The sequence below is a fragment of the Haemaphysalis longicornis genome, unplaced genomic scaffold (assembly GCF_048455015.1).
Source record: "Haemaphysalis longicornis isolate Haplotype H1 unplaced genomic scaffold, Haemaphysalis longicornis Haplotype H1 scaffold_9, whole genome shotgun sequence".
Classification (NCBI taxonomy): Eukaryota; Metazoa; Arthropoda; class Arachnida; order Ixodida; family Ixodidae; genus Haemaphysalis; species Haemaphysalis longicornis.
In genome coordinates, this window is record NW_027526460.1 from 98,441,459 (window position 1) to 98,468,721 (window position 27,263).

General features: G+C 44.9%; 1 protein-coding gene across 1 annotated transcript in view; it reads right to left on the reverse strand.

Moving 5' to 3' along the window:
• The window catches only part of LOC144153322 (venom metalloproteinase BumaMPs1-like), a 61,718-nt gene extending 35,385 nt beyond the window's left edge, over positions 1-26,333 (reverse strand). The window contains exons 1-6 of the mRNA XM_077684973.1: positions 26,232-26,333; positions 25,161-25,324; positions 19,432-19,521; positions 18,208-18,343; positions 16,406-16,534; positions 2,494-2,532 (exon numbers count right to left, since the gene is read on the reverse strand). Of these exons, the coding sequence (XP_077541099.1) occupies positions 2,494-2,532; positions 16,406-16,534; positions 18,208-18,343; positions 19,432-19,521; positions 25,161-25,324; positions 26,232-26,322 (649 nt within the window). The 5' untranslated portion in view covers positions 26,323-26,333. The remainder of the gene's footprint in view (positions 1-2,493; positions 2,533-16,405; positions 16,535-18,207; positions 18,344-19,431; positions 19,522-25,160; positions 25,325-26,231) is intronic.
• Positions 26,334-27,263: the final 930 nt, after the last annotated feature.

Below are 27,263 nucleotides of genomic sequence, written 5' to 3' on the forward strand. Positions count from 1 at the left end.
AGCGTGTTTCCCAGGTTGTCCACAGCGTGTTTGCGACCACGGTTAGTTCCGTGGGGGGCAGCAGCTGAACAAGACGCGCGCTCCTGACCGCCACCACCGCACCAAGAGCACCTCGACGGGCCTCGGCAGCACGAAGTTACGTGGTCCAGACGCCCACAACGACTGCGTTGCACGGGGTGGGGCCGGCATGGTCTCACTTCTAGCCGAAGCCTGAATACGTACATAGTAGGATGCGGAATCGTGCCCTGGAATTGCAGCAGTATGGAGCGCTCTGCCCTCTTTTCTACTGCAGCCACAGGTAGGGTAGGACTCCAGTCCTAAGATCTGGCACACTTGTAGTTCCGGAACAACGCCGTACACGAACCCTCGGCTCGCGTTTGGGTCTGTAGGTGACCGGGATGTCACCGGTATGCCACAGATATGTGCGGTAGCTAAACGTCTGGCCAAACAAACGGCAGTGGCAGCGTCGTCCGCAACAATGTTTCGACGGGTGTTAACGTGGACTTCTACTACACCAGGTGTGCTTGATAGTCCCCGAGCGATGGCCGCTCTTGAGAAGGGTGGCAAGCTCGTACTTCTGTCTGTTGGTCGAAAGAGTGCAGTCCCAACTTTGTTGTGAGCCCTCTGAAAAGTTGGAACCCGGGCGCGTGGGTAGTTCTGTTTTTCTCTGTCGTTATTCACTGATCCAGACGTTTTAGATACTTCCATAGCGGCCGAAGTGCGGGGCAACGCAGCAGTGGCAGTGGTAACGACGCTAGCCGACGACGAGACTTGAACGCTTCCGCCTGCGGAGCCTCATGAAGCAGGGGCCTGGGGTTGCGCCGTAGCAGACGACTCGAAGTGGTGCACTGCTAAGTCGCGCCACGGTTGGCAGTGCTAGCGGGGTGAGACACGCTCTTCGTAAGCTGTCCACGCTAGCTCGTGCCCGCAACGGCTTCAACAGGCTGTACCTTGCGCGTGCGCTTGGGACGTGGTTTGATGCGCGGAGGGTAAGGTAAGGAAGTGGTGCTGGCCAGATAGAAATGTCCACATCGCTGACGTCATCACCCGTAGCTCATGTGTCATCCTCAGCCTTACCGCAGCTATGCCGCGTGGGCTGACGTAGCTACCTCAAATTCATTTCTTCCTCGGAAAGCTCTCTCTGGGTATGGCGAGGGCTCGAAATGGACGTGTTCGTAGCTGAGGCGTTCAGGGACGCAGTCGTAACCTCTGGGGCATGCTGAAAGGCTGGCGTATACTGGGGCGGCGAGGCAAGTGCGTGGCAGGTAGCGGGTGTCTGGAAGCCAGCCACCAGTAGGAATCCTCCACAGTGATGGGCCCGCAAAAAGCCCGCTGCACGTTCCTGTTTCGTGATAATGTGGTCACAGGACTGGACGAGTAGCTGGAGGCTGCGTCAGCAGGTGCAGCTGCTTGAGCACCGATGTCCGATACCGACTGGTGGCTCTGTGCTGGGTCGAACCCAGTGACAGGAGCCCCCAGAAGGGCCGCCGCGCTCGCAGCAGGGTAGTGGCTGAATTCGCAACTCAGGCAGCTTGTGTAAAACTTCGCGAAAGCAGGAGAAAGAGTGGAGCCGCGTGAGGCACGTCCGAACCCTTCCCCGTCTCCAAGCAACCCGAGTGACCAAACCAGTCGGGAAATTATCCGGCCTATGATATCTACAGGCAAGCCGACAATTGTATGAGAACGTCCTAGATTGCTCTCAAAGAAAAAGGGATATTCTTTTTACGAGGGCGCATGCGTGATACGCAATGTAGCGTGTGTGCGGAGGGGAGTAGGTGTGACCAGAAAGGGTGTTGTTTTATGTTATCTCTCTATATTACCCGCACTCGAAGTAGCGTTTTCAGTTTACGTCTAGCGAGCGTCCTGTGTGTTTCTTCTTCGTCCTCACCATTTTTCGCTAGTGAGATGTGGTCAGCAAAGAACTCAAGCTCAAGCAGGAGAACTGTGTGCAGACGGCCATGGTTGGACAGAGTTCTGCCACAGCGGTTGCCAAAACACCGAAGTGGTCGCGCAGACGGTCCAGCGGATGGAAAACTGCTTAGCACAATCAATATATAATGCGTTACTTTAAAACATGTGGATTGCAGCTTTTAAAAGTACTATAGGCAGACGGCGTTTTATTCTCGAACGTTCTTAGCACGACGTCAGTACTAGTTGCGCTGCCGGCCGATAGTGTCAAATCTTCTCTTGAAATTCACACCAAATCGATCATTTTAAACATGTGTAGCAAAACCTAGAAGCCACGAATCGCTAAGACATTTCCGATTTTTGCTCTGAGAAGCACGTTCATCCATGTAAAGTTAGGCTAAGAGAAGCAGATTTCCTGTTCAGGGCCCCTTTAATTGTGCTATACCTGCACATAAAAGGGGCTTCCCTATTTGGTGTGTACATTCGAACCTCCTTCTTCTTTCTGAGTTGTTAGATCGTAAAAATATGCTAGGCAAAATGAATAGATCCCATAGTTGTTTGGAAGAAGAGTGAGTGAGCACTTACGTCTTGAGCTTGACCTTGATTCGATTAAGGGTGAAGCGTCTGGAAAATAAAAGTCAGTTTAGTTGTAAGGTGTCCGTATCTACTCCGAATTGTACGTGCATCGCCCATGCAACTGCCTAAAAACGAACGCGTATCTACTTAGTTTGCTGCAAATGCTATCCAAAGATGGTTGCCTTCTGCAACCTCCTACGCGCATCTTTCCCCTCCCTCCTCGCTCAACTCTTTATCCCTTTTCCTCCTCTATCTCTCCTCCCATGAGGATTGAAAGAAATTCTTGCTCAATTTAGTTCAATTTCCTGGCGTTCACGCTGCTCATTCGCCACCTATTAAGGACCTTTTCTATTATGTTATTAAGCTCAGGAAATCTTTTGTTTAAAGGGTTGTCTTAAGAGCGAAGCTGTGAAGGAAATTTTTGGAGGTTCATGTCCGCAGTTAAAAATACCAAGAAAATGCCTAGAGCACATCAGCTCGTGCCTCGCGGCGATCGCGCGGCAGTTAAACAACCCAAGAAAATGCTCAGGGCTCGTGCCCGGATGCCTCGTGGCGACGCTAGCATCCCCGGCGTTCGTTTGTCAAGCAAATCGTACCAATTCAGGGAAATTTGCCAAGACTGGCAAAGAAAATAAAAAACTCCAGCGTTCGCTGTAATCATGGCAACGCTTGCGCAGAACGAGGCGGACTCCAGATTTCGCCGTAATCGTAGCACCACTTGTGCGTAATGAGAAAGACATGTCATAGCGTACACCACTCCAAAGTAATGTCCAATTATTATCACTTCCAAGAAAAGGAACGGGTCTCACACTTATAGCAACAATGATGTAGTAAAGTCGTTGCGGCAGAGAAAAAGGAGCAAATGGGCTACAATCGTGGACTGAAACCGTCGTGATCGTGCTGAGGTTGCGTACAGCTTCGTTCCCTTCTATTACTACGCGTTAGTGCTAGCTGCCTACAGTTTCTTTTCGTCCTGCCTTTTTCGACACGGTCTTAACGTGGTATGTTTATAAGTTATAATAAGAAACCCCAGCGCGTACTTCTAAAAACTACACCGCTGTAACTCTTGGCTAAGTTCATATATTTGAGTCCAAATATGGCCTTTCGAAAATCTGGCTGGATTTAGAAAAAGATACTGAACAATGGGCCACATCCATGTTGTCAATGAAATATTTGAAAAAAAGAGAGTTTAGTGACCCCCTATAGTGACCCCGTTTAGAGTCTACGAAAAGGCGTTTGATTTAGTAAACACCGCGATGAAGCCTTGAAAGACAAGGGAATAGAGGAGAACAACATAAGAAACCCAGATGGCATATTGCTCAGAAATGTGCCCTTCGGTTGTTTTATTATTGTGTTTTGTTTCCAGGTCTGGCCGCGCCCAGCTGTCTTATCTGACTTTATTTGTAAAGCGCGCGTTTCAGTCTTTATTTTGTACACCACGCAGGCTATCTGATTTGATAGGTAGAGTGTATTGCCTGTCGTCAGAAGAATGGAATGTTCGCCTTTGATCGCCAACGTTCTAGACCTGCTTCGATAGTTCTCGAGGGGTTAACGTCGAAGGATAAATGCTGGCAAGGGAAACACCAGGGCATTCGATTTACCGATGCCAGTCTGCGCGCGTCACTTCGTTGACTGCTGCTATGCCGCTTGTATGTTCTTTGAGATTTTCCGGAGCACAATATCGCTCCAATAAATGTTGTTCATTCAAGAAGCCTGCGTCGTCCTTTGCTGCGTGACGATAGGTTATGCACGGGTAGGGTAATCCTTCACAAGAAAACCGAAAACTCACGAACAGAAATCCAGTACTGCAGAGAGATACATTCGCCAAACCTGTTTACATCGTGTGTTCATGGCATATTTAGAAAGCTCGACTGGGGCAGCGCAAAAGTAAGGATAAACGAAAATACTTGAGCCAATGGAGGTTTGCAGGCGATATAATGTTGCTAAGCGAGTCGGCATAGCATCTGCAAAAATGCTTGAGGAACCACAATCAGAAAGCTTGGCCATGGGGCTGCAAACACACACGAATAAATTTCAAGAAATGATAAATAAACATGCCGAAATTGCTCTCTTCAGCTCAGGAAACGCAACGCTAGAACAAGTACAACAATATAACTACTTTGGAGGTGTTACTGCGGGTCAAAACCACCAGCAACGAAACTGACCTAGAAATTGTATGTGGTTTCGTGCACCATGTAAATACTCCCAAATAATGAGAACTGTAAGCTGCCTATATCACTCAAAAGAAGAATATGCTACCAATGCGTCCTGCCGGGTATGAGATTTGGAGCGTAAACTTGGCGCCCCACAACACAACTGAACAGCGAACTTAGGTTGACCTAACGGGCCATGGAACGAGGAATTGTAGGAGTAACAGGAAACAAGCTACCTTGATCGGAGAAAAAACTATAGTTTACGATATTTTTTTTAAAACACTGTAGCCTAACTCGGCGATCGCAGAAGTGGGTATGTACATCGAGTGCAATAACACTACTCACAGATTATGTTAGGCATATATGACAACCCAATAAAACTCCTGCATGCTTCCCCGAAGTTGAGAAACAGCAGGCAACAACAAATACAGGAAGGGCTGAATTTCGCAAAATTCACGTAACACAATCAATTTAAATCACCCAAAAAGTTTTCTAAAGGCAATGGTCTAATTTCACTGGGTAGTAAATTCCATTTTTCAATTGTTAGGGGAAGAAGCTGTACTTAAACAGATCAGTATGTGGTTAAAAAGGTACAAATTTAAGCTTGTGGCTATTTCCAGTACATTTCAGTTTATCAGGGGATAAATATTTGTTCTCTAACAAATAGCATACAGCGTTCATGCGAAAATGCAAAAGTTGAAGACATTCGCGATCCCGGCGTTCGGACAGGGGGTGTAATTCTAGTGTGTCAAGGTTGAATGACGGGGCAAAGTTCCAATCAAAACGGCGGCAACTGAAGCGAATGGATTTCTTTTGAACTGATTCAAGCATATTAATTTCAGATATTTTATAAGGGTTCCAGATAGTGCAGGCGTACTCTAGAATGAGTCGAATGAGCGCTTTGTATGTTGGCAATTTTGTGTCAAGTGAACCTTAGCGCAATGTACGATTTAGTTAGGGTAATTTTTTTAGTGCTTTGCTGCATGTATATTCTGCCTGGTTAGACCACGACAAGGTGGGTGTGAAGACGACACCTAGGTACTTATATTTATACACCCGCTGTAGGAAACAACCATTGAACGAATGATTTAATAAAACTATGCGTACTGAAGGATAAAGTTACTGTTTTTGTAAAGTTTATATTCATTTGCCATTTTTTCACCACTTGCAAAACTGTGTGAATGAATTATTAAGTGAAGTATGCTCATCATTGGTTGTAATTGCGTTGTACATAACACAGTCGTGGGCATAAAGGCGGATTTTTTGAGGAACCCTAATTTGGCAGATCATTTATATACAATAAAACAAAAGTGGCCCAAGGATCGAACCCTGGGGAACACCAGACGACAAATTCCCTACAGACGAGTTAGAGGAGTTAAATAAAACATACTGGGAGCACTAGCTTAAAAAACTAGCACTCCAATCAACTAAGGCACAGTTATTAAGTATGAAGCGAAGTTTATAAAGAAACTTTTAGTGGGTAACGGTGTGGAACGCCTTGGATAAGTCTATAAAAATTGCATCGATGTGGTTTCCCTTATCAAGAGCGTAGGCAATGTCTTGAGAAAATTCGACAAGCTGAGTGATTGTGCTAACTGCGCCACGGAAACCATGCTGCACATAACACAAAATGTTATTACTCTCAAGAACCTCCATTATATGACTAAAGATTATAAGGTCAAGAAGTTTACTTGATTGAGATGTTAATGAAATCGGACGATAATTCAAACGTGACTGCTTGTTGCCGGATGTACACAAGGAAAATTTTTTTGCCGATTTCCAGACTAACGGAACTGTTGAGGTAGATAACGATTTTCCAAAAATTACGGTCATATACGGGCAGGTTCAAACACAATATCTAACCAGAAAAGCCTTGTAAATTCCATCAGGACCAAATGATTTCCTATTGTACAAGTGCAAAATTAGATTCAAGACCCCCTCCTGAGAAACGGTAATATCGCTAATTGAGTAACGTGACTCTTGTGGAACATCGGGAATGTTGAAGTTGTCCGTTACCTTCGCCTGGCAACAGACGTCGTCATCTACGTCAGAAGTCATGAGGGCCGAGCGCGGCGTATATAATCTGTCCGACATAACTGACGATGTTGTTGCCCGAGTTCTAACTGGGGCACGACATCGTCAGTCGCACCATGTTCAGCCTTATAACGTTCCAGGTTAGTTACCGCAGCCGTACTAAAAAATATCGCTCTAGTAATCGCTGTGTTATTGCGGTGTCGTTCCCCATCGCCCTGTACTTCCACTGTATCGATTGTGCCTGTTATCGCATGCTCGCGCAAAGCTTAATGAGCCAGCTACTGTTGCTACTTAGTGGAGACGTAGAGCTAAACCCCGGCCCCACTAAGGAAATCACAGCTATTCTAAACGCGATTAAAGAACTTCAGGAGCAACAGACTACCACCCGCGAAGAATTCCAAAACTGACGGAAGCCCATGAAACGCAGGAAGGTATAATATCAACGCTGTCCAGCATGGTGTCTAAGATAGAGGCCCTTTACGAAAATCCTGACACCGCACCCATCACTGTCGAGTCAGGCAATCTAAACCAAGACATTACAGCTCTCAAGGCTGCAAGTGTTGATGTGAGCAACCGACTGCACAGAAACAGTTTACTATTCCTTGGAATCGACGATCGTGACAAGGAAACGTGGATAGACTCGGAACGTGGAAAGACTCGGAAGACAAAGTTTTGGCGTTCTGCAAAGAAAAACGGTCCTTTGAAATCTTTCGGAACAGTATCGAGTGCGGCCACCTTACATAATTTCATCCCGTTAAAATCGCAGTCGTCCATTAGCCCTAATTACCGGCAGTACGTCAGAATTTAGCTCATCCTTTTTTCCTATCGCTGTAACACTATGGAACTCGCTGCCCGACGACATCGCCGCATGCACTGTAAATAAACGTTTTAGAGATAAACTAAAAAATATTATCACTCAAGATTAACCTTCAAGTTACACTGCTGCAACACATATTTTGTGCAAGATGTATTGTTCAACTTAAGTACTGTGTGCTGCTTCGACCTATTGTCAACTCTGTAAGATTATGTAACACTTATTTTGCGATGCTCCTACTTTAGCGAACGTTGCGAACTCTGGTGCTTTAATGCTTTTGTGTTTTTGCGTGTTTTTTGTGTTTTCAACAATATCTTGGTTCATTTGTATTTCTGTAAACAATGTTTCATGACCCCCCCCCCCCCTGCGTAATGCCTGCGGGACTATAAATGAAGTGTAATGAAATCAATAGTGACTGAAAGTACTCATTGAATGCAGTGGCGATAGCTAATGAGTCGCTTGAGGGGACATTGTTTATTCGAACGGTGATAGTAGAGGCCAAGACGGTAAAGTTTAACTCCAAAATTTTCTAGGGTTACTTCTCAGCAAACCTTGTGACGTAACCCTAAAGTAGAAGTCTTTAGATGGGTTAATTTTTAAGCGGAGCTCTTCCTTGGCATCGTTAAATTCGGCAATTTTGATTGGATCACCGCTTCTTTTTACACGCCCTAAACTGGCGACATGGCGCGATAGGTGACGTATGTCACGTGAGATGCCAGGGAGGCAGGGATTTTTCTTTTTGTTTCCAGCGGGGCGAAGGGCTGGACACAGGTTGCAACAATACTTTCTAAAGAAGCCACCAAGGAATTCACATCATTGAATACACTGAGTTGTTCGAAATCATCAAAAGAATCGGTTACATATTCGATAATGGATGACTCGTCGGCGCGGAAAAAATCAGGAAATAAAGAGTAAACAAAACAACTATTGCGATCAGGAACGGGCGTGGAAACAAGAACAGCCCTGTGATCTGAAATACTATCAGTAACCTCGCATTCGAAGCCGTTATCTAATAAATGGGACTCATTCAAAGCCGTTATCTAATAAATGGGACTAACAAAAACTAAATCTACAACTGCGGCACCTCTTGTATTTGCTTCTACGATTTGTTTTAAACCTAAAGATAATCAAAAATCAAGAAAATTTTGCTTGTCTCTACATCATAATCGGTAAGCGATAACGATAGCCACAGGATACCGGGAGCGTTGAAATTACCGAGGCAGTCATATTTGACGATGGCAAGATGGGCTCGTGCATGAAAGTAGTTAAGTCGAATTGCTGCGATATGTTTGATGCCGGCTGACGCTCGATGACGCCAAATACAATGAAAATATTTTCTAAATATCATACTTAAAATACTTCACCAAAATACCATGCGTAAAATGAAGATAAATAAATTGACCTGGGCTGCTCAAGTTGTGAGAGGCACCGGACACCGGTGGACCACCAGGTAACAGTGTGGATACCGAAAGACAGATCTAGCAGAGGGGGAAGGTCATTAACCTGATAAAGGGATGGACTAAGAAAATTTGACGGCAAAGAATGGACTCGAGAAGCGTAGGACAAGAGCGGTTGGGAATGACAGAAGTCTTCGCCCTGGAGTGGACCTGAGTAGGCTGTTGGTTTTGTTAGTGATGATAATGACGACGACGACGACGACGATGATGATGGGGATGAATGGAGGCGCGCATGAACAATGACTGCAGGTGAACAGTTTTTAACGGTCTGACCTATATATTCTAACGTGGCGGCAGGGCGTAGAACCGGAACCATGAGATGGGCGAGAGATGTAGTTACAGTATTTCCAGGTAGGGCAGGACAGATCTCGCGATGGTGGCGCGCACAAAGAGCTTCTTCGTCGTTGGTGGCTGGGACTACACCGCTACGCTTCACGGTCCTCTTCATTGCCTTTTCGTGAAAATTAGTTCGGGTTCAAGCGTGCTTTAAACATTTTTGGACAGGAGGGCAAATCGAGCGGCAGATGGACACACAGAGCGATACTTTCGTGTTTCGTTTACCAAGACTGATTATCGTCTTTAAAAGAAACCCAGGCACCACACAGAGACAAGGGATTGATGTACGGCAAATATCTTGTATTGCTATGCATTGCGTTATAAAATTACCTTCATTTTGCTGCAATAATCGCCGCAGGCACTCGTCCTGCATGTTTACCCCGTCCTGTGGTTGTTTCCTGTACGTTGAAAGCGCGGTTCGTTTGAGTATGTAACGCCACACGATAATCTTTCTTAGCCCGCCCAAACCCGGAAATTAGGTGTGACACTCGGTACGCTTCTTCACTCAAGCTCCCGGACGAAAGTTAAAATAATCCCTAAAATGTCATCATTATCATCATCATCACCAGCCTATCTACGCCCACTGCAAGGCAAAGGCCTCTCCCATTATTCTCCAATTACCCCGGTTCTGTGCTAACTGCGACCAATTTATCCCCGCGAACTTCTTGATCTCATCTGCCCATCTAACTTTCTGCCGCTCCCTGCAACGCTTGCCTTCTCCAGGGATCCACTCTGTTCCCCTTAATGACCAACGGTTATCTTGCCTTCGAATTACATGCCCTGCCCACGTCCATTTCTTCTTCTTCTTAATTTCTACTAATATGTCCTTAACACGCGTTTGTTCCCTGACCCACACCACTCTCTTCTTGTCCCTTAATGTTACATCTATCATCTTCCGTTCCGTTGCGCGGTGAGTCGTCCTCAATTTAAGTTGAAACCTCTTGGTGAGCCTCCACGTTTCTGCACCGTAGGTGAGTACCGGTAATATGCAGCTGTCATACACTGTCTTCTTAAGGGACAATGGTAGGCTGCCCTCCATTACCTGAGAATGCCTGCCGAATGCACTCCACCCTATTCTTATCATTCGAATTACCTCTGCCTCATAATTGCGATACGGGGTCACAACTTGGCCTAAGTAGATATATTCGCTTACTTCTTTCACGGCCTCGCCCCCTACCTCAAACCGCTGTGCTGTACCGAGGTTATTGATCATTACTTTAGTTTTCTGCATCCCTAAAATGTATATACAGGCAATAGCTCTGCGAACGAGTAAGACTGGTGGTATATGCCTCCGACATAGCAACATTGTTCATCATAGAAAAACACATCCGACACAACATCTCTCGCGATGAAGCTACTACATTCCGGTGACTAAAGACAAACTCCTACTGTCATAACACCCTTCGACATTCCATGTATCCCACCCTATACCCTGCCACATGCAAATCGTGCCCCCAACCAGCCACCCATAGAAGTGCCATCAATCCCCTACCCCCACCTCTAACCCCAACCCTACCTATGAGCAGTGGGTTGAGCTGCTGACCAGCTCCAACCTCTCACACGAGCGACGATTGGTGGAGAGAGCACGGATGGCCATCACAGTCCAAGGCATCCCGGACTAAGGAAGCCTCCCGCCGGGCGGGTGCCCTTACATTAGCACCTCGACTCAAAGTTTATGCATCATCATCATAATCATCACCATTATCATCATAACCATCATCACCCCTTAATATTGTTATTGGCCTTTCCCTTCTAGAGCAATCTCTTGGTATTCACTCTGTTACCCTAATTCTCCACCGGTTGTCGGTTCGTCTCACCACATGACCAGCCCAAATTCATTTCTTTTACTTTATTTGAACTATGATATCGTCAACTCTAGTTTGTTTGCTGATCCAGGTAGCTCGTTTCCTGTCTCTGAGTGTTACTCCTGTTACTCCTAACATTATTCGTTCCATGGCCCATTGAACCTACCTAAACGTGATTTCTGGTTGTTTAGTAAGGCGCCAAGTTTCAGCTCCGCATGTCACAACCGGCCGTATGCACTGGTTGCGGATTTTTCTTTTTAGTAATAGAGGTAGATTGCGTTTCGTTGTTATTGATTGCTTGCTGTGCGCTCCGCAACGAATACCTATTCTCCGCCAGATTTCACTCTCCTGGAGTCAGCACTAGCCATCTGTCCAAAGTAGGTATATTCTTTTACTTGCAGCATTTCGTTTGCTAAGCTGGAGAAGGCGTTCTTGGCATGATTATTCATCATTAATTTCGATTTATTCATATTTTTGTAGCTCTGCGGCCGTGCTTTCTGGTCATACTTCCTTAAGCATTGTTTGAAGTGTTCCGGAGTTCCACTCAGCAAGACTATGTCGACCGAAAACCTCAAACGGCTCAAGCATTTCCCGTTTATCTTTCATCCTATATTTTCCCAGTCAAGCTTTTAAAATAGCCCATCCTGACATACTCTGAATAGTTTTGGAGAGATGGTATCTCGCTGTCTTACGCCCTTTCGGATCATAAATTTATCGTTTGCTTGGGGAGGGTTATCCTGCCGGTGCATTCCTTATACGGGGTGATCAAAGTAAGTCGACCGATTAAAAAAAAATTAAGCGCTTAGATATACGCGAAGACCGCCGCTACAGTGAAGTAATGCGCCAAAGGGGATTCACAATGAGGTGGTAACTATTGATTTCGGAGGCTTCCTTAATTAAAATTCAATAAATGACTTTTTAGCGGCTGCAGTAAGCAGGCGTGTTGTATTGAAGATTTAGACGCAATACTGTTTCTACGCAGTCTAATTTGGCCGAATTCGTCCAGGGCATCCGTACTCCGGGATATCGAACTGCGAGGTTTAATTGCCGTTGGCCTGATTACGCTTGCTAGACAGTGGAGGCAGGCGCAAAGCTGCTCCATTTCGTGGCGTGGCAACGGTGTGGAGGCATAGACAAAAGTGATAACTGGCACCCTTTCAGTCTTGGCTGGCGTTATCGGTATCTGCAGTGGGCAGAACCGCTATCGAAACACAAAACAAAAAGGAGGAGCTTTGCGCCGGATTTCGGTGTCTAGGATGCGTAATCATGCGAACGGCAATTAAATTTCGGAGTTAGATATCTCGGAGTACGAATACGCTAGAAGATTTCTGCCAAGTGAAACTGCGTAGAAACACGATGGCGTCTAACTTTTAAATACAAACATGCCTGCTTATGCAGCCACTAAAAAGTTATTTATTCAAATTTAAGCAATTAAGGCACCGACATCAGTAGTTACCACCACATTCTGTGTTCCCCTTGGCGCATATCCTCACTGTAGAGGTAGTCTTCGCGTAAAGCTAAGCTCCTAACTTTGAAAAACCTGTCGATTTAATTTTGATCACCCTGTATATATCTTCCAGAAATCTTGTGTAGGTTCCCCCTATTTTCTGGTCTTTTCGCGCTTCTGGTCCGAATGCGGCTAGTGCGGATTTAAAAGCTTCATCGTAATCTAAGAATGCCATGTAAACGGGCTTGGTGTGCTCTGCGAATTTTTCTATTCCTTGATTGACGACGTAGATGTGATCCATGGTTGAGTACCCATCATTAAACCCAGCCTATTCTCTGGGTTTGTGGGAACCTAGGCTGTCACCTATGCAGCTAACCATAATGTTGGTAAACAGATTGTAAACAACTGAGTGTAGGCTGATGGGTCTGTAATTCTCGAGGTCCTTGGGGCCAGATTCTTGAGGCCAGATTACCTCTAATGAGAATCCTCCAAGAAAATGCAACGACAATAGGTTCCAACAAACGTCGCACGAAATGGGCGAACACATGAAAATTGAATTGTGCGGATCAAACCAGCACTGCATTTGTTATAAGAGGAGCGAGATGGGTAAGGCAGAGATTGTTGAGATGGAGGTTAGAGGGGAATAGTTACGCGGCAGGGGCGGCAAAAGACCATCATCAGTTGTCATTTGCCGCGAAGCAAGCAGACATGCTGCTAATTTGGGATGCACCCATTTTCAAGATTGCCGTCGCGAAACTAGGTGTGAAGCGTGTGAATAAAGGGAGCGGAACATCGGAAAACGAATATGCCGATGTTTCAAGCGTAGCATAGGGTTGCGTTTCAAGTGGGCAGCAGATACCCGCAAAAATGTAGAGCGCTTTATAAAACGGTTAATGAACGTACCATTTTAGTCAGAGATTTCAATCAATCAATCAATCAATCAATCAATCAATCAATCAATCAATCAATCAATCAATCAATCAATCAATCAATCAATCAATCAATCAATCAATCAATCAATCAATCAATCAATCAATCAATCAAAAATTTTAAGGGCACAAGCTACCGAAAAATAAATATGCTAGTGTTTGCAGCCGCCGGCATGCATGGGTGGTAGCTGTATGTCGCAGCTAGGGTGGCCAGGTCCTCGGGAAAAAATGCCGCCAGAAAACTGCTGAGAGTGACGAAAAGAGCCGCCACCGTGAATTGAAGATTTGAAAATGAGCCAGGAAAATGGCGATTTTCAGAAGGGCGACGCTAGCAACTCCTGTTCGCTTGCCCTCGTGCAAAAAAAGGCATATATTCGGAGTGGTAACCCCCTGAATCACAAATTTTGTTGATTTGCTATGGCGCGAAAAAGGAGCAATTGTATACAGTTGACTACGAAGAAAGCTTAAATATGTAAGTTTATCCTACGCATTTAAAGAATGTGAATAGTTACAGAACGTGCGTTTGCCGCACACTGTTATTCGCTACTTTCTCTGCATGCTTACATTCATGCGCCCGTTGTGCATCGTCGTGAACACTTCCTACCACTCTGCATAGAACTTCAAGAACGCGTTGGGCGCCTGAACATCGCACTATAGATCGGCGGCGTCGCTTGAAGGTTCTGCCGGTATCAGGTCTTTGGTATCAGGTCCTCGATATTAAGAAACCAGCGCTATACGTTTCCCGTTATGCCGGTACCTAGCGGTGGTTGTTGGTATGTATTGATGGTCGCCAGGTCCATTTATCTACCTTGCCAGATTACCACTATCTTCCCAAATGCTTGTTAATTGGCTCTGTCCTTCGCCTTCCGGGCTGAGATGCACAAAAAGCCCGTATCGGGTCTTTTTCCTGTGAAGTAACGTGCCGGAAGGTCTGTGAAAAAATATGAAATCACCATTGCTCAAAAAAGCAGGAAAGAAACCAATCTTCACACGTAAATTTGGGTAGCCACGAGCTTCCAAAATCGGCTGTACGATGAAAATTCTCCAAATGTGACAACCATGGACGAAACTCAAGAAATAGCGTTACTAGGCAACGTTTTTTTGTCGTAGTGTGGAGCCTCTCAATTAAGTTCCTGAAGGGAAAGGGCGCCAGTGGGAACTTTTGGTGAATTTAGGTGTCTTCCTAACTGATGGTGTCAGGCAGCGTAAAACCTATGAGGCGTTGCGGATATATTTCAAAGGACGGTGGGGACACTTCGCGGGCCGTGGCTGACAAGCTGAGGCAGCTCAAATTACAAGACGCAATGACTAACTGTGCAGAAAGCAAGACATGTGTTTTCCTGTTGTGGCCACACCGAATAATGTGGGAAGTGACTGTGTGGGCAGGGAGGGGAGGAATACCCTGCACGTTGCTCATATATGGTGTTTTTATGTGTGCAAGTGTTGATTTTTCAGTGCGAGGCACTTTTGAAGCCCGGATGATCGTTGCAGCCACCACACTAACGCGTACCGCGGTGACACGCACCCGAACAGAGGCTTCGAAAAGATCGCTTTTCTATTATTAGGCAAAACTGCAGGCCAGAATTCGGCTCAAGCTGGAGTGGAAAGATAAAAACATAGCATATCAGGCAAATGTAGTTATACAATCTCTAAGGCTAACAAAAGAATGGCAACGAGAAAAAATGTCTACGTGTGAAAAGGCTGATCAATTGATGCATGCAGATTTGGCGAACTGAACACAGGGACAAGCACACTGTTCCAGTCAGATATTTTGTTCGCGTAGAAAATGAATATTTATGAGCGTTTGTGCGGGCGAACAATGTGGTAAATTTAAAATGGTGGTATTGTCTGGTAGGCCGGGAAGAAAAGAGAGGCTAGGGGTCAATGCAAGGTTTGCGGTTCCCCTGGTTGCGATCGAACCTGGGTCGCTCGCGTTACGAAGCCGATCTCAATGGCATTGAGGAACCCAGGCACACATTTTTTGTATGCAAAGTGTTGGGGGGTGATCATTGTGCTGCGCCGTTGCCACGACAGCTGCCGTTGCTAGGCCGCAAATAAGTACACAAAAATAAAAAATGAAGTGTATCATGAATTAGCGCATTATTACTAAAAAATAATAAAAACAAAATTCAGTCCCTTTACATGCTTGTTCAGGAGCTACGGCGCCCCCTCATCACTGATTGCTGTATCAACACCAGGGTGGTACTGAAAGCAGCAAAGAGAGGGCGCCACAGCCCTCCCTTTTAGCGAATCACTGCTCCGCACTTGACAGCTTTGACGTTTCGTAGAACCGCATTAATGTTGACTGTCTCTCTCTTTTCTAACTTCCGTCCTTTCGCACCCGTTTCAGAAATTTCCGTCAGGCATGGTAGACCCAGGTAATTTATACAAAACTACTGGAATGCCTGTAACCGCTTGCTGTCTGGTCTTTACATTAAACTTATTTGGTTGTTTCAGTTCATTTGTAGACCGTGATAAAACGGGGACAGAACGACAAACGGGCAGGGCAAACAAAACGCATTGCTTTCAACACCCAAGATAGTCGGTGTGCGACCTCGCAGATAAGTACATTCGAAGTGCGTCACCTGCTACCATGCCTTAGCAAGTGGAACTCCCCAGTTCCGAGCTCTGCCACTTCTGTTGGCTTTAGCGAAGCGACTTGCAAATGTTACGCGAGAGTGTCTATCTTTTAAGCTTGAATTTCTGGTTCGGGTGTGTTAAGCTCAGCCATAAAAGCGAAAGGTTTGCACAGAATCAAGTATAGGGTCTGTGGTGAGTGGTTATGGCGGAATAATACACCAAATTATGAAGTCTTGAAGTGGGCCTAAACTGAGATAAATGACCGTAAATGTATTACGTCGTTGCATAAACAATAAGCGAACGTTTAGCTAAATAACGACAGGGGAAGTCAGAGAGGAAGTGCTTTCACGCGAAAAATGGGTTCACTTTGTAGAATGCCCCCATAATCTTTTGCCGCACGCAGCGTACCATTTGGAACGTCCGATGATGCTGCGTAAGATGACTCGTCCGCAAACGTCGACGCTTTTTCTCCATATTTTTCGAAATCTGGAACACCTGCGGAGAAAGACTTGGTTATATTTTCGATTTCATCAGTATTATGGCGAAGATTACTGTTGCCATTTTGTCTGGTAAGTATGACCCCAAGAAGAAAGTGGACTACGAGAACTCCGAACAAAAACTGATAATTTGAAAAGATACAAAATTTACTTCAAGGCGAAGCTTTAGTGCTCTCACTGATGTGTCTGTAACACAAAAATAACTTGAAGGAAAGCCAACTTCCTTTGACAATGATGATGAATGATCGTGAGTGAAGTGAAAGAAAAAAAACGCTGGCGGTGGCCGGAATTGAACCGGGGTCCGTTACGGTATGAAGCAGGCGTCCATTACATTACTAAATTTCGATATTTTTGTCTTTAATGCATGGAAATTTTAGCAAAGCTTTAGCAAAACTCAGTCAAGATAATTAACACACATTATAAACACTAACAGGCCGCAAAAGATAAGGACATGAGTCTAACAAAGATCGGCCCCAGTTCAAAACTCAGGCAAGCAAACGCACGCATACAAAAGAGGCAGCCACTCTGGTGGATCACTCTGCGCAGCATAAACGCTCCGCACCGATGCCGCCTGTTCCCGAAAAATGCACATGGTCGGCTTAGGGGGTTCCACATGCCGATCAGTCATGCGGCACTTCCACAAGCTAAACAATCCGAGGAGAACAAAAACGTCAAATAACATCCGATTACCATCTTCAAATGGCAAGAAGCCAATGGTGTACGACCTGATGTCAAGTCCTTTTTAGTGTCCGCTGCAAAACATCCCAGAAGAACACAGCGTCCCGGCACAACACAAAACAATGATCAATTGTCTGTGGTTGATTGCATAGCCGACAAGTGTACGACCGAGAAATAGACATTCCTTTTCGCGCGGCCATGTTTTAACTTGAAGTGTGGAAGAATGGAGCTTGTAGAAAAACGTTTTTGCATTTGGTGGAATACACATACTCATTGTGGTTTGTAAAACTCAAACAACAACCACAAAATTTTTGACGAGAAATCTTCGCGTTGAACCATCATCATCGTTAGACGGAGAGGTGTACTTATTGTTTCCCTTGAAAACTTTCTGCACAAAAATAGCAATATTATCCCTCCCGCCTTAAGCATAAACCCATGAAAACAAAGACCACCTGATGATCTCGCATTGTCTTAAAATTCTAGTGATGCAGAAACTGTTTATTTTTTCACCCTTGTCCTTCAAGTGCAGTCCTATATGCTAGCTCGAAGAGCCTACTCCCGTGCGGGGTCGCTAAATGTAGCGCCTTGATTTCCGACCGAAAATATTGCGCGAAAATGTTTTTCATAACTCGGTATTTTGTATAAAAACCTTTGGGGTAGCAATTGCTTTTGATACACTCGGCTATCAACTTTTAGGTAAACGCGTAAACAGCGTCAGTTGGTTCCTTTGACACATTTGAGCGTGACACATAAGAGTCAAAATTGGGATCAAGCTCCTCTCGGCGACAATTTGAACAAAGCATGAACGACGCTTCCAACCATAAATTATTAGAAGGTAAGGCATGCAGCAACTAATATCTGAATAGCCGTTTTGTTTTCTGCAACACTTATTGAATAAAATATTTATCCACCATCTGCGTCTTGAAACATAAATAAAACGGCATCACTTACACGTGCAATAGACCCGGTACATGAACAGGCGAATACACTGACCATAGTCGTTGCGTTCCTCTTCCACCGGCAGGTCAGGTTCGTCCGCATGGAACAGCACGTGAGCGATGTGGCCATCTAGTGAACGAGCGATCTCTGGTGCTGGCTTTATTCGTAGAGTATGGCCTAAGACGCCCAGCTGAAACGACAAGATGCCACGGATTGACTGTGTAATTGATTGTCTGATTTCTTGATTGATTTTCTTACTTAATAAATTTGGGGAGTTCGAAACATGGTCTAGGGACTCCAGACGTGAATTTGCTCACGTAATCCCAGAAGGTTTACACATCACTTCAGTGTCCCTTTAGGCAGCACGACAAGAAAAGCTGGCAAATTTTGTCCGGAACTAAGCATGTCTGCGAAGTGCACTGGTTATGAATGCTTATGGGCAATTATTTCCGCGTACATATTTTCCCCTAAATTTTGTCGTAGTTGTCTTTTTGCCACAGAGACGAACCCAGTTAAAGAAATAGGTGTTACTGACGTCAAAAAAGTATTAATGGTGCAGTAATATCTGTTCTTTAGGCCCTGTAAACGAATAGGGCCACCCTAACAAAATTGCAAGGTTTCTGTAGAAACCTTCTATTTTGGTACTGGTCGAAAAAACTCCAGAACTATTCTAGCCACAAGTGAACTGAACGGCTACAAACTGAAATGGAGTATCAAAGAATTCTGATGTGCACACTTGTGGGCACAAGCAACTTGACAGGTAATAAAATTGCTAGCATTATTTGGGGCAGCATCTATTTTAATATTTTGTCTTTTCTAGCACTTTGCTCTACAACCCAACCCAGCTTCTTCCCTAAACCCGCCGCGGTGGCTCAGTGGATAAGGCGTTGCGCTGCTGAGGCCGAGGTGTCGAGTTCGTTTCCCGGCCGCGGCGGCCGCTTTTGTGATCGAGGCGAAAAGCAAAAACGCCCGTGTGTACGAGATTTCGGCGAACGTTAAAGATCCCCGGGTGGTAACAATTAATCCTGAGCCCTCGACTACGGCGCGCCTCATCGCCGGCGTTGCGTCGGCGCGTTAAACCCTACAATGAATCAGTCAATCAGCTTCTTCCATAAGCAAGTTCTTTTTTGTTGCACAGAGTTCCCTGCGAGTTGTCTTTTTCATAACGTCACGGTTCCTCAAGGAACCATGCGATGGCTGGAATGCTTTCATACTTGGCTAACTTAGTTTTAGCTGCTGAAATATTTTAAATTAGTAATTACAACAAAGTGTCCATACAATTTCAAGGCCGTCTTCTTCAGAGACGTGCAGTGAAGACATTGTCTCGGCGTCATGGTATAGATTTGCTTCTGCATCTTCCCCGTTGACCTGTGAACACAGACATCACGTGCAATTGTAACTGGTTTCTTGATGATCATTTTCAGATTTGAATACATGTAACGTAAGCACACTCCGCCTTTCGCTTGGGCTCACCACGAGACGATAACGGCAGCCTAGGCCTTTGTGCAATTTAACCTGACAGAAATGACACAACCATTACGAAATTTTGGATGGATCGGAAAAATATTGGAGTTCCTGTCTCTTTGCAATATTATAACATAATAAGGGAACAGCGAAAACGTAGAGGTTGCAGGAGCAAAAAATGTTTGATTGACCCGGTGAAGTGGGAGTGGTTCCTACTCCAGGAATCCTCCGGATGAGCGGGCAGCCTTGGCACTGCAGCACAAAAGTATCCGGATGTCCCAATTGCTGCCGGTCGTAGAGTTCTGCAGGAGCTCAGGGATTGTCAGCAGGCTTTCGCAGTGCCAAAATTCACGGTGCAGCAGTAACAAAATCACAGTATAATCTGGGAAAGCATAGGTATGGCCGCGTGTTTGTTAGTGCTTCGGAGGTTCAATCTTTCACCTAGGTGAACACTGTGCGGCAATCTCACGAACGGGCTACAACTGAAGAAGAAATTCCAATAAGGGAACGCCGGGCGGAAATGGTGTGTATAGCAGAATAAAACGTGTTACATTGTACAACGATATTTCGAGCTGTTTTCGCTCTTACAACACACACTTCAGAATGGTGTCAGAACTATGGCTTCAACGAATTTTTTCCTTTACCTTAACATGTTTAATCTAGGGCCACGTATAGTTGATTTAGCACAAGAAAAAGGGGTGTTTCGAATTTCAATAAGAAACAATGTTTACTTACGTAGCGGCAACGGGACTTGCCTTCATCAGAGTAAAGTTACATGATTTTACAGTATGGAAATGAGGGGCTCGTTAGGAAATACACAAAGAAATGCCGGCAGTCTACAACACCAAAGAAGGCATAGGGGAATGGTTAGACTATTTTTTACCGTTAGTGTCGTTACATTATTTTTTTTTGTTGTTAATTACGTGAGAACGAAAGAAAATCTGGGCGCGTGTTTTAAAGCAAAGCTTTTTACCTCTACCCCCCAAGGGTTCTTTCGCGACCGTTGGTGTCACCAGAAAACTCCCGCGAACAAATAAAAGAATTTACTGGCACCACCAGGAATCGAACCTGGAACTAACAGAGTAGCAAAGCCACAACCCGTTGTCTTACCGATTTAGTTACGAGCCCACGATGAGGTAGGGAAGACAAGTGGGGCACTCACCAAGCACATCTACGGGTTTAACCCTGCATTCTCGCTGAAGGCCACGTAATAGCGATTAAAGGAAGCTCGCACCAAACCATAGCATCTCACTTCTAGTACGACAATGTGCTAAATCTTGTGGCTTCCAGTGTTCACGTAAGAAATCTCAGCCCCTTGTCGCCCGACCTCACGCCAAACGACACCTCAAGGAACACATTCAAATACTCCTTGATGGCCAGGCCATCCCTCCAAGCCCCAGCATCAAGATCCTGGGTCTACATCTCCAGGCTAACACCAAGACTGACGTATCGTTGCAGCGCCTCAAACACAGCATGAATCAAATCATACACATGATCGGGCGAGTTGCCACCAAGACGCCAGGCCTCAAGGGATCCGATACCTTTCGATTAATTCAAGCTTTTGTTCTCTCGCGAATCGCTTGCGTCAACCCCCTGTCTTCTCGGCAAGGAGGACATAAAGATGCTTTATATAATGATTATAAAGGTGGTTGAGCAGGCCATTGGTCTTTTCCTGAGTGCGTCCACAGAGACGCTTCTTAGCACGGGCTTTTATACATGCTCGAAGAGCTGATAGAGGGCGATATTTCTATCGAGGACCTCCAAATGAGCAGAACTGCGGCGGGTCACCCCATCCTTCCCAAGATTGGCTGGGCAGCACAGAACGTCACTCCGCTTGATGTACTCCTGGACTTTTGGCGACAAGAACTAAAGATGCTCGTGCTTATAGAAATATGGACTCCTCACAGGACGAGGGTCGCCTACAAGCACGGGCTCTCGTGCTCAACACCACCCTCGGTGGGGATGATGCAGTTATCTACACAGACGCCTCCCAATATCGCGGGCAGCAGTATGCCATCATCGTGGCTACCTCCACCAGAACCAGCCTCCTTGCTTGTGCGTCACTAAAGACCCAAGACATGACGGCAGCCGAAGAGGCAGCCATCGCATTGGCTCTCACTCAACTAGGGGTTCGTAAGGTAGTCCCCGATTCCCAACAAGCCTGCCGGAATCACCAGTCGGGTTTCGTGTCCCGACCTGCACTGCGCCAAGCACTCCCACCAAGCACTCCCAAAATGGTTCCATTTAGCTCACCTGGACGCCCGCTCACGCTTCCATGGAGGGCAACGAATACGCTCTCCAAGCCGGCACTTTTACCCCACCCCCCGCCCCGTGCTATGGAGCTGCACGAGGACAGTCACCCAGCATTATTGCCAGCATTATTTCCTTCTGAGACAGACCCTACCTGCTCCTTACCCTGACCTTTCCATAGAACAACAAACTACCCTACGGCTCATACAATCCGGTTCCTTCCCACACCCGACGCGTCTTCACTTAATGCACCCGAATCGCTACGACGCTGAGTGTAAATTTTGTTCAGAAGTAGGAACTCCGCCATATAATAGGGGTGTGCGACTTTAACCCTGAGCACCCTCCTCTCTCTCCGTCAACTACAGAACAAGATCTGTCTAACCAGCTTCAGCTGATGGACAGAACACAGGCGGCGTGGACTCAATATGGGCTACAGTGAAGAAGGAACCACTCCCCTCGGCCGAACTCTGGGCCATTCAGAAATCTGTATAGAAGTATTTCCTCCTCCTGCTCCTCCTTCGTCTCTGCCGCCGATCTCGTCGCCTGCGTCGGCGTGGCAGAGACGGAGAAGTGAGATCGACTAACACCAGGTTTTAGATTTAATTTTATAAAAAAACAATTTCCACTAATGTGCTTCACTAATACAACTCAACCAACCACCGTTCATGCATCATGCATTAATTTAACCTTACCAAGAATATCTCTTTCAAGTAATAGAGGGTGTGGTTAAGTGCATTTCACTTCTCTCTGGTTTCACTGTTTGTAGAGCCACGTACGTGAGTGAATTGAAGTGACGTCGCATGGGTAATCGTTGTGGGTGCCGTTTACAGCTTTGCTTTCCAATCCCATTCACAGGGTGGATTGCCGCTAATTTTTTTTCTTTCTTTCGTTCCATTTCGAATCAGAAATGGGAAATGAGGGGCTCGGTGAATTAAGACAGAATAAGGCTTGGCAGTCAAGAAAACCTCGTAAAGCAAAAGGGGGAAATGCGGTAGGTCATAGAAAGAGATGAAGAATTTTTCGAGTCAGAAAGAAAGTGGTGAGAAAATGTCCGCCGGGTGGGATCCGAACCCACGACCTCCTGAATACCGGTCTGGTGCGATAACCACTACGCTACCAGCGGGGCTGTTTCCCCACCACTTTCTTGGGTATTTATGTGAAGGTATTTTTTGTTTCCTGCACATGGGGGTGGTAGCGAGCACCACTCGGAATACTCAGGGTGAACGGGACCTTCTTTTTAACCCCCGGGCCGTGACTCGAGGGTCTACGACACGTCGAGAGTAGTCGACGAGCTTTAAATCCTCTTAAGCTACCATTGGCACCAAGACTACCAGAACAGAGGCCCTCGCTATGCATGTAGCGAATCAGAAATGGGAAATTAGGGGCTCGGTAAATTAAGACAGAATAAGGGTTGGCAGTCAAGAAAACTTCGGAAAGCAAAAAGGGGGAATGCGGTATGTCATAAAAGGAGATGTAGACTTTTTTCAGTCAGAAAGAAAGTGGTGAAAAAATAACATAAACATAATAACCTTAACATAAATACCCGGGAAAGTGGTGGGGAAATAGCCCCGTCGGTAGCGCAGTGGTTATTGCGCCAGGCCGGTTTTCTGGAGGTCGTGGGTTCGGATCCCACCTGGCGGGCATTTTTCCACCGCTTTCTTTCACCCGAGCTGACCCGAGCCTACCCGAAAAATGCAAGCCTGTTGTGGGCTGTGGGGGGGCGCCGGTCTTCTAAAACTCACCGCGCTCGTGCCCGTTGCGTTTGGGTTGCCCTAACTTCTTGGGGATCCCCAACGCCGGCTTTCGGTATTCTAAAGCTGCCTAATATGTAACACAAAACAACAAAAAAAGTCACTACCTTGGTTATGTTCGAATACCATCCGGAAAACAAATGTTTGTGTAAGTAGCGGTATTGTTGGAAGAGTGTCGCCACCCTTTGTGATATTTTGGAAGCTGTCAAGCTTCATCGCATTCACTTCGCAGTTTGTCTTGTTCTTGGCAGTCTTGTCATTTTGGCATGCAAAACTGGTCTCTATTTTTCCGTTAGCCTTCGTCTGAAAATGGTGTTATTGTCTGACTGAACTGAATGCTAAAGAAATGTTTTAGGTATAAATAAATGTTTTGGGATATTTAAAAAAAACGACTTATTTGCGGACGTTCAGCGTGAAGAAGTCCGCTACAGTATCGAACGTTAATCCGTAAAAATTGAGCGTCGTCAGCTCCGAAAGATATATGGGGAATTTTCAATACGGCTGAAAGTGCTCCCTCAGTTACCACTACTTCAACAAATTTTGCTTTACAGCCACCCATGTATCTGGGTATTCTCAGTATTGTGCCTCAATCTTATTATCCCTAGATTAGCGTTCTAAGCCTTTTTTCAACGATCATATCATTTGTGAGGGCCAAATACACTGCGATAAGGGCATTCAGCGTCTGACGCAGTGTGTTTTGCGACCGCACCCGATTCGCCAAAAAATTCTACCGTGAAGGTCCGCGCGTGCAATTAAAATGTTAATTTGTCAATGGAATACGCTGAAAGCAGAAAAAAAAGAACACCGTATAGCTGTGAATAGCAAAAAAGTGGTATCTCCTTGTTGAAGGGAAAATAGGGGATCAGAGCTGCAACTGGGCATCTTTCCTACTGCAGTGAACAATCAATGACTGCTGAATTCGTGAAAATCGTCTTAAATGAAACTAAAACTCACCATGCATGCTAAAAATTCGATTTCGCTTGGTCAAGCAATGGGTAAACTGAAGCATATAAAGGGTTTGCTATTTGTCGGGCTGTACAATCCTTTGCGACGGAAAGCCTCTAAGCAATAGTTTATTTTCTTCAACAATGAATTATGTGCAAAAAGCATCAATTGATAGCGCAAAAACTTTTATAAAATGCGCGAATGGTTGCCCGTAAACCGATATATAAAAACACTGTATATTGTGTTCTACAAATTAGTACAAAAAAGGAACAAAATTTAGTTTGTATTTAGAACAATACATGTTTGCAATATTTGCGAGCTCAATAAGGGTTGAAACTCGCAGTCTCAAAATGTCTTATTCAAGTGAACACGGTATGGTTACAGGAATTCACGATAGGAGTTAGATGAATTGTTGAGGTAGACTCCAGCGGGCGTTTCTGCCCTGTTACTGGTTGAAAATAACTTAACATTTAAAAAAAAAATTTCAGTTCGCATAGCTTTATTTCTGTTATGGGGAGGCAGCACAGCAAATAGCGTCGCACACGCGCTCGTAGTAACTGAAGTAAAAGATGGTAACTTGCAGCTTAAGCAACTTACAACGTAACGAGCTGGCGTTCCATCGACGGTTGTGTGTACAAGAAATTGCTCGGAAAATACGGTGCTTCTTATTAACTTTAGGGTCAGGTCTTCTCTTATTTTTAGCACTTTTTCTCCAGTATCCGATCTTGAACTGATCATTCTCGGATAGACAATTCCGGTCTCTGAAAATTCACAGGCAGTTTTAAAAGGCCCCACAATTGGGTCCCATCAGCTTTTCGACATTTTGTGCATCACCATTTAAGCTTGCAAAAAATTGCACCAACCAACAATATATAGAATATCGGTTACAGGCTCACAGGAGTTTGAAGCTATTTATATGTTGATACTTCTTGTGCTCTTACGCCCCAGTACGAATAAAGTTTTTTCCTTTGTAGATTGGTTCTAAAAATTATATTCCCCATAAATTTAGGGTATGTAGTCCACATGGCATAGATTAGTAAGTATAACATCGCCATGTACGTTAGAAATGAATAATTTTCTAGAACATCAACGTACATTAACAATGAGACGTAGTATTCAATTGCTTGTAAAAATAAATGCACGGGATCAGAAGTACACTTTCTCATTCCAACTAAGTTGAGAGCAATAAAAGATTGAAGCATGAAAAGTGACCATGGGTAATTTGAAAGCAGCGGATGTCCGTAGCCGTTATTCACTTTTAAAAAGACAAGCACTAGCAAGCACGTGTAATATAAGGCGTATAGATATTCAGTATACATCATTAGAACAGTTTCTTATCATTTACTAACACGTAGGATCTGTTTTTAACCAACGATTTTGAGAAAAGTTTGTAGAAGTACCTAATGGGATGTCTTAGGCAAGTGGAGAAATATAAGAACATTTCCACACTTAGTATGGTATCTTTTACAGACCTACGTAACTTACTAATCGAAAATATACGTAGCAGTTTCCTTTTCGTGGTGACGTTTGCTTAGCCGAACCATAAAAACAGAGTTCATGTACTTGTTTGGATCATACTGCTTACAAGAATTTATAGTTAGTGCAACAACGTTGCGCAGGAAATATTTCACACCAGTGTAATCAGGCAACAATGGGAGTATGCTTTACCTTGGCGCTCAAAAGAAGCCAATGCAAAGGACAGAAGAGAAAGATTCAACAAGGTCGTTTTAGGGGATGGAAAAGTGCCACTGAAAGTCATTTCTGTGATACTCTTAGCAGTACACCAGCACGAGCTACATACAAGACCATATATATATTTATATAAAGGTATATTAGAGATTCATAAATAACAGTCGCCACTTCACTGAACCTGACAGCGGTCGACCAACTACACATAAAGCTTATAAAAAGGTCAAAAAGCCGCCTTTTCGCTGCTTTCTTATGAACACCTCTAGCGAGAATGAACCCAATATGCAGTTAAAAACAGCAGAAATAGCGGTTGCCGCCCGACAGACCCCGACAGTGGTCGGCCATCTATACACGGAACCTAGAAAAATGTTAAAAAGCCCTGTTTTTTTCAGCTTGCACTACAACCTTACTTGAGGCTGCGATTTGGATCCCATGTATATGACTACCTAAATAGCAATTGTCGCTTCATTGAACCCAAAAGCGACCGGCCACAGATATCGGAAACGTTACAAAGGCCAACAGCCCGTCTTTAGGCAGGTTGTTCTGAAAAGCTTCTTACACCTGTGATAAAATAGCTTTCGACCAATTTGATGGATAATAATGCTAGGTTGTACTAGTAGGTGAAAAAAATAATCCCATGTCAATGGGAGACCCTGGCTTTTAAGGCGTTTCTTATTGCTTTTTGATAACCTCGCTTGAAATTTACGGTAGCCTTTTGTACGCTGAGAACAAGCAATGCGTTTGTCTATGCGGAAGGCGTTTTTTTTTTTGCTTTTTGCTAACCTCGCTTGAACTTTACGGTATCCTTTTGCATGCTGAGAACAAGCAATGCGTTTGTCTATGCGGCGTGAATTATAAATTGCATAACATGTCAATGCAAAAGGCTTTTCGAAAGGTTTTATTAGCTATGTTCTATATACTGGTTTACTTTATTTGTACTTGCGTTTTATAGGCAGCAGAGAGTGCAGCTAATGGCCGGATATAATATATTCTTGCTATTGCTGAAATGAC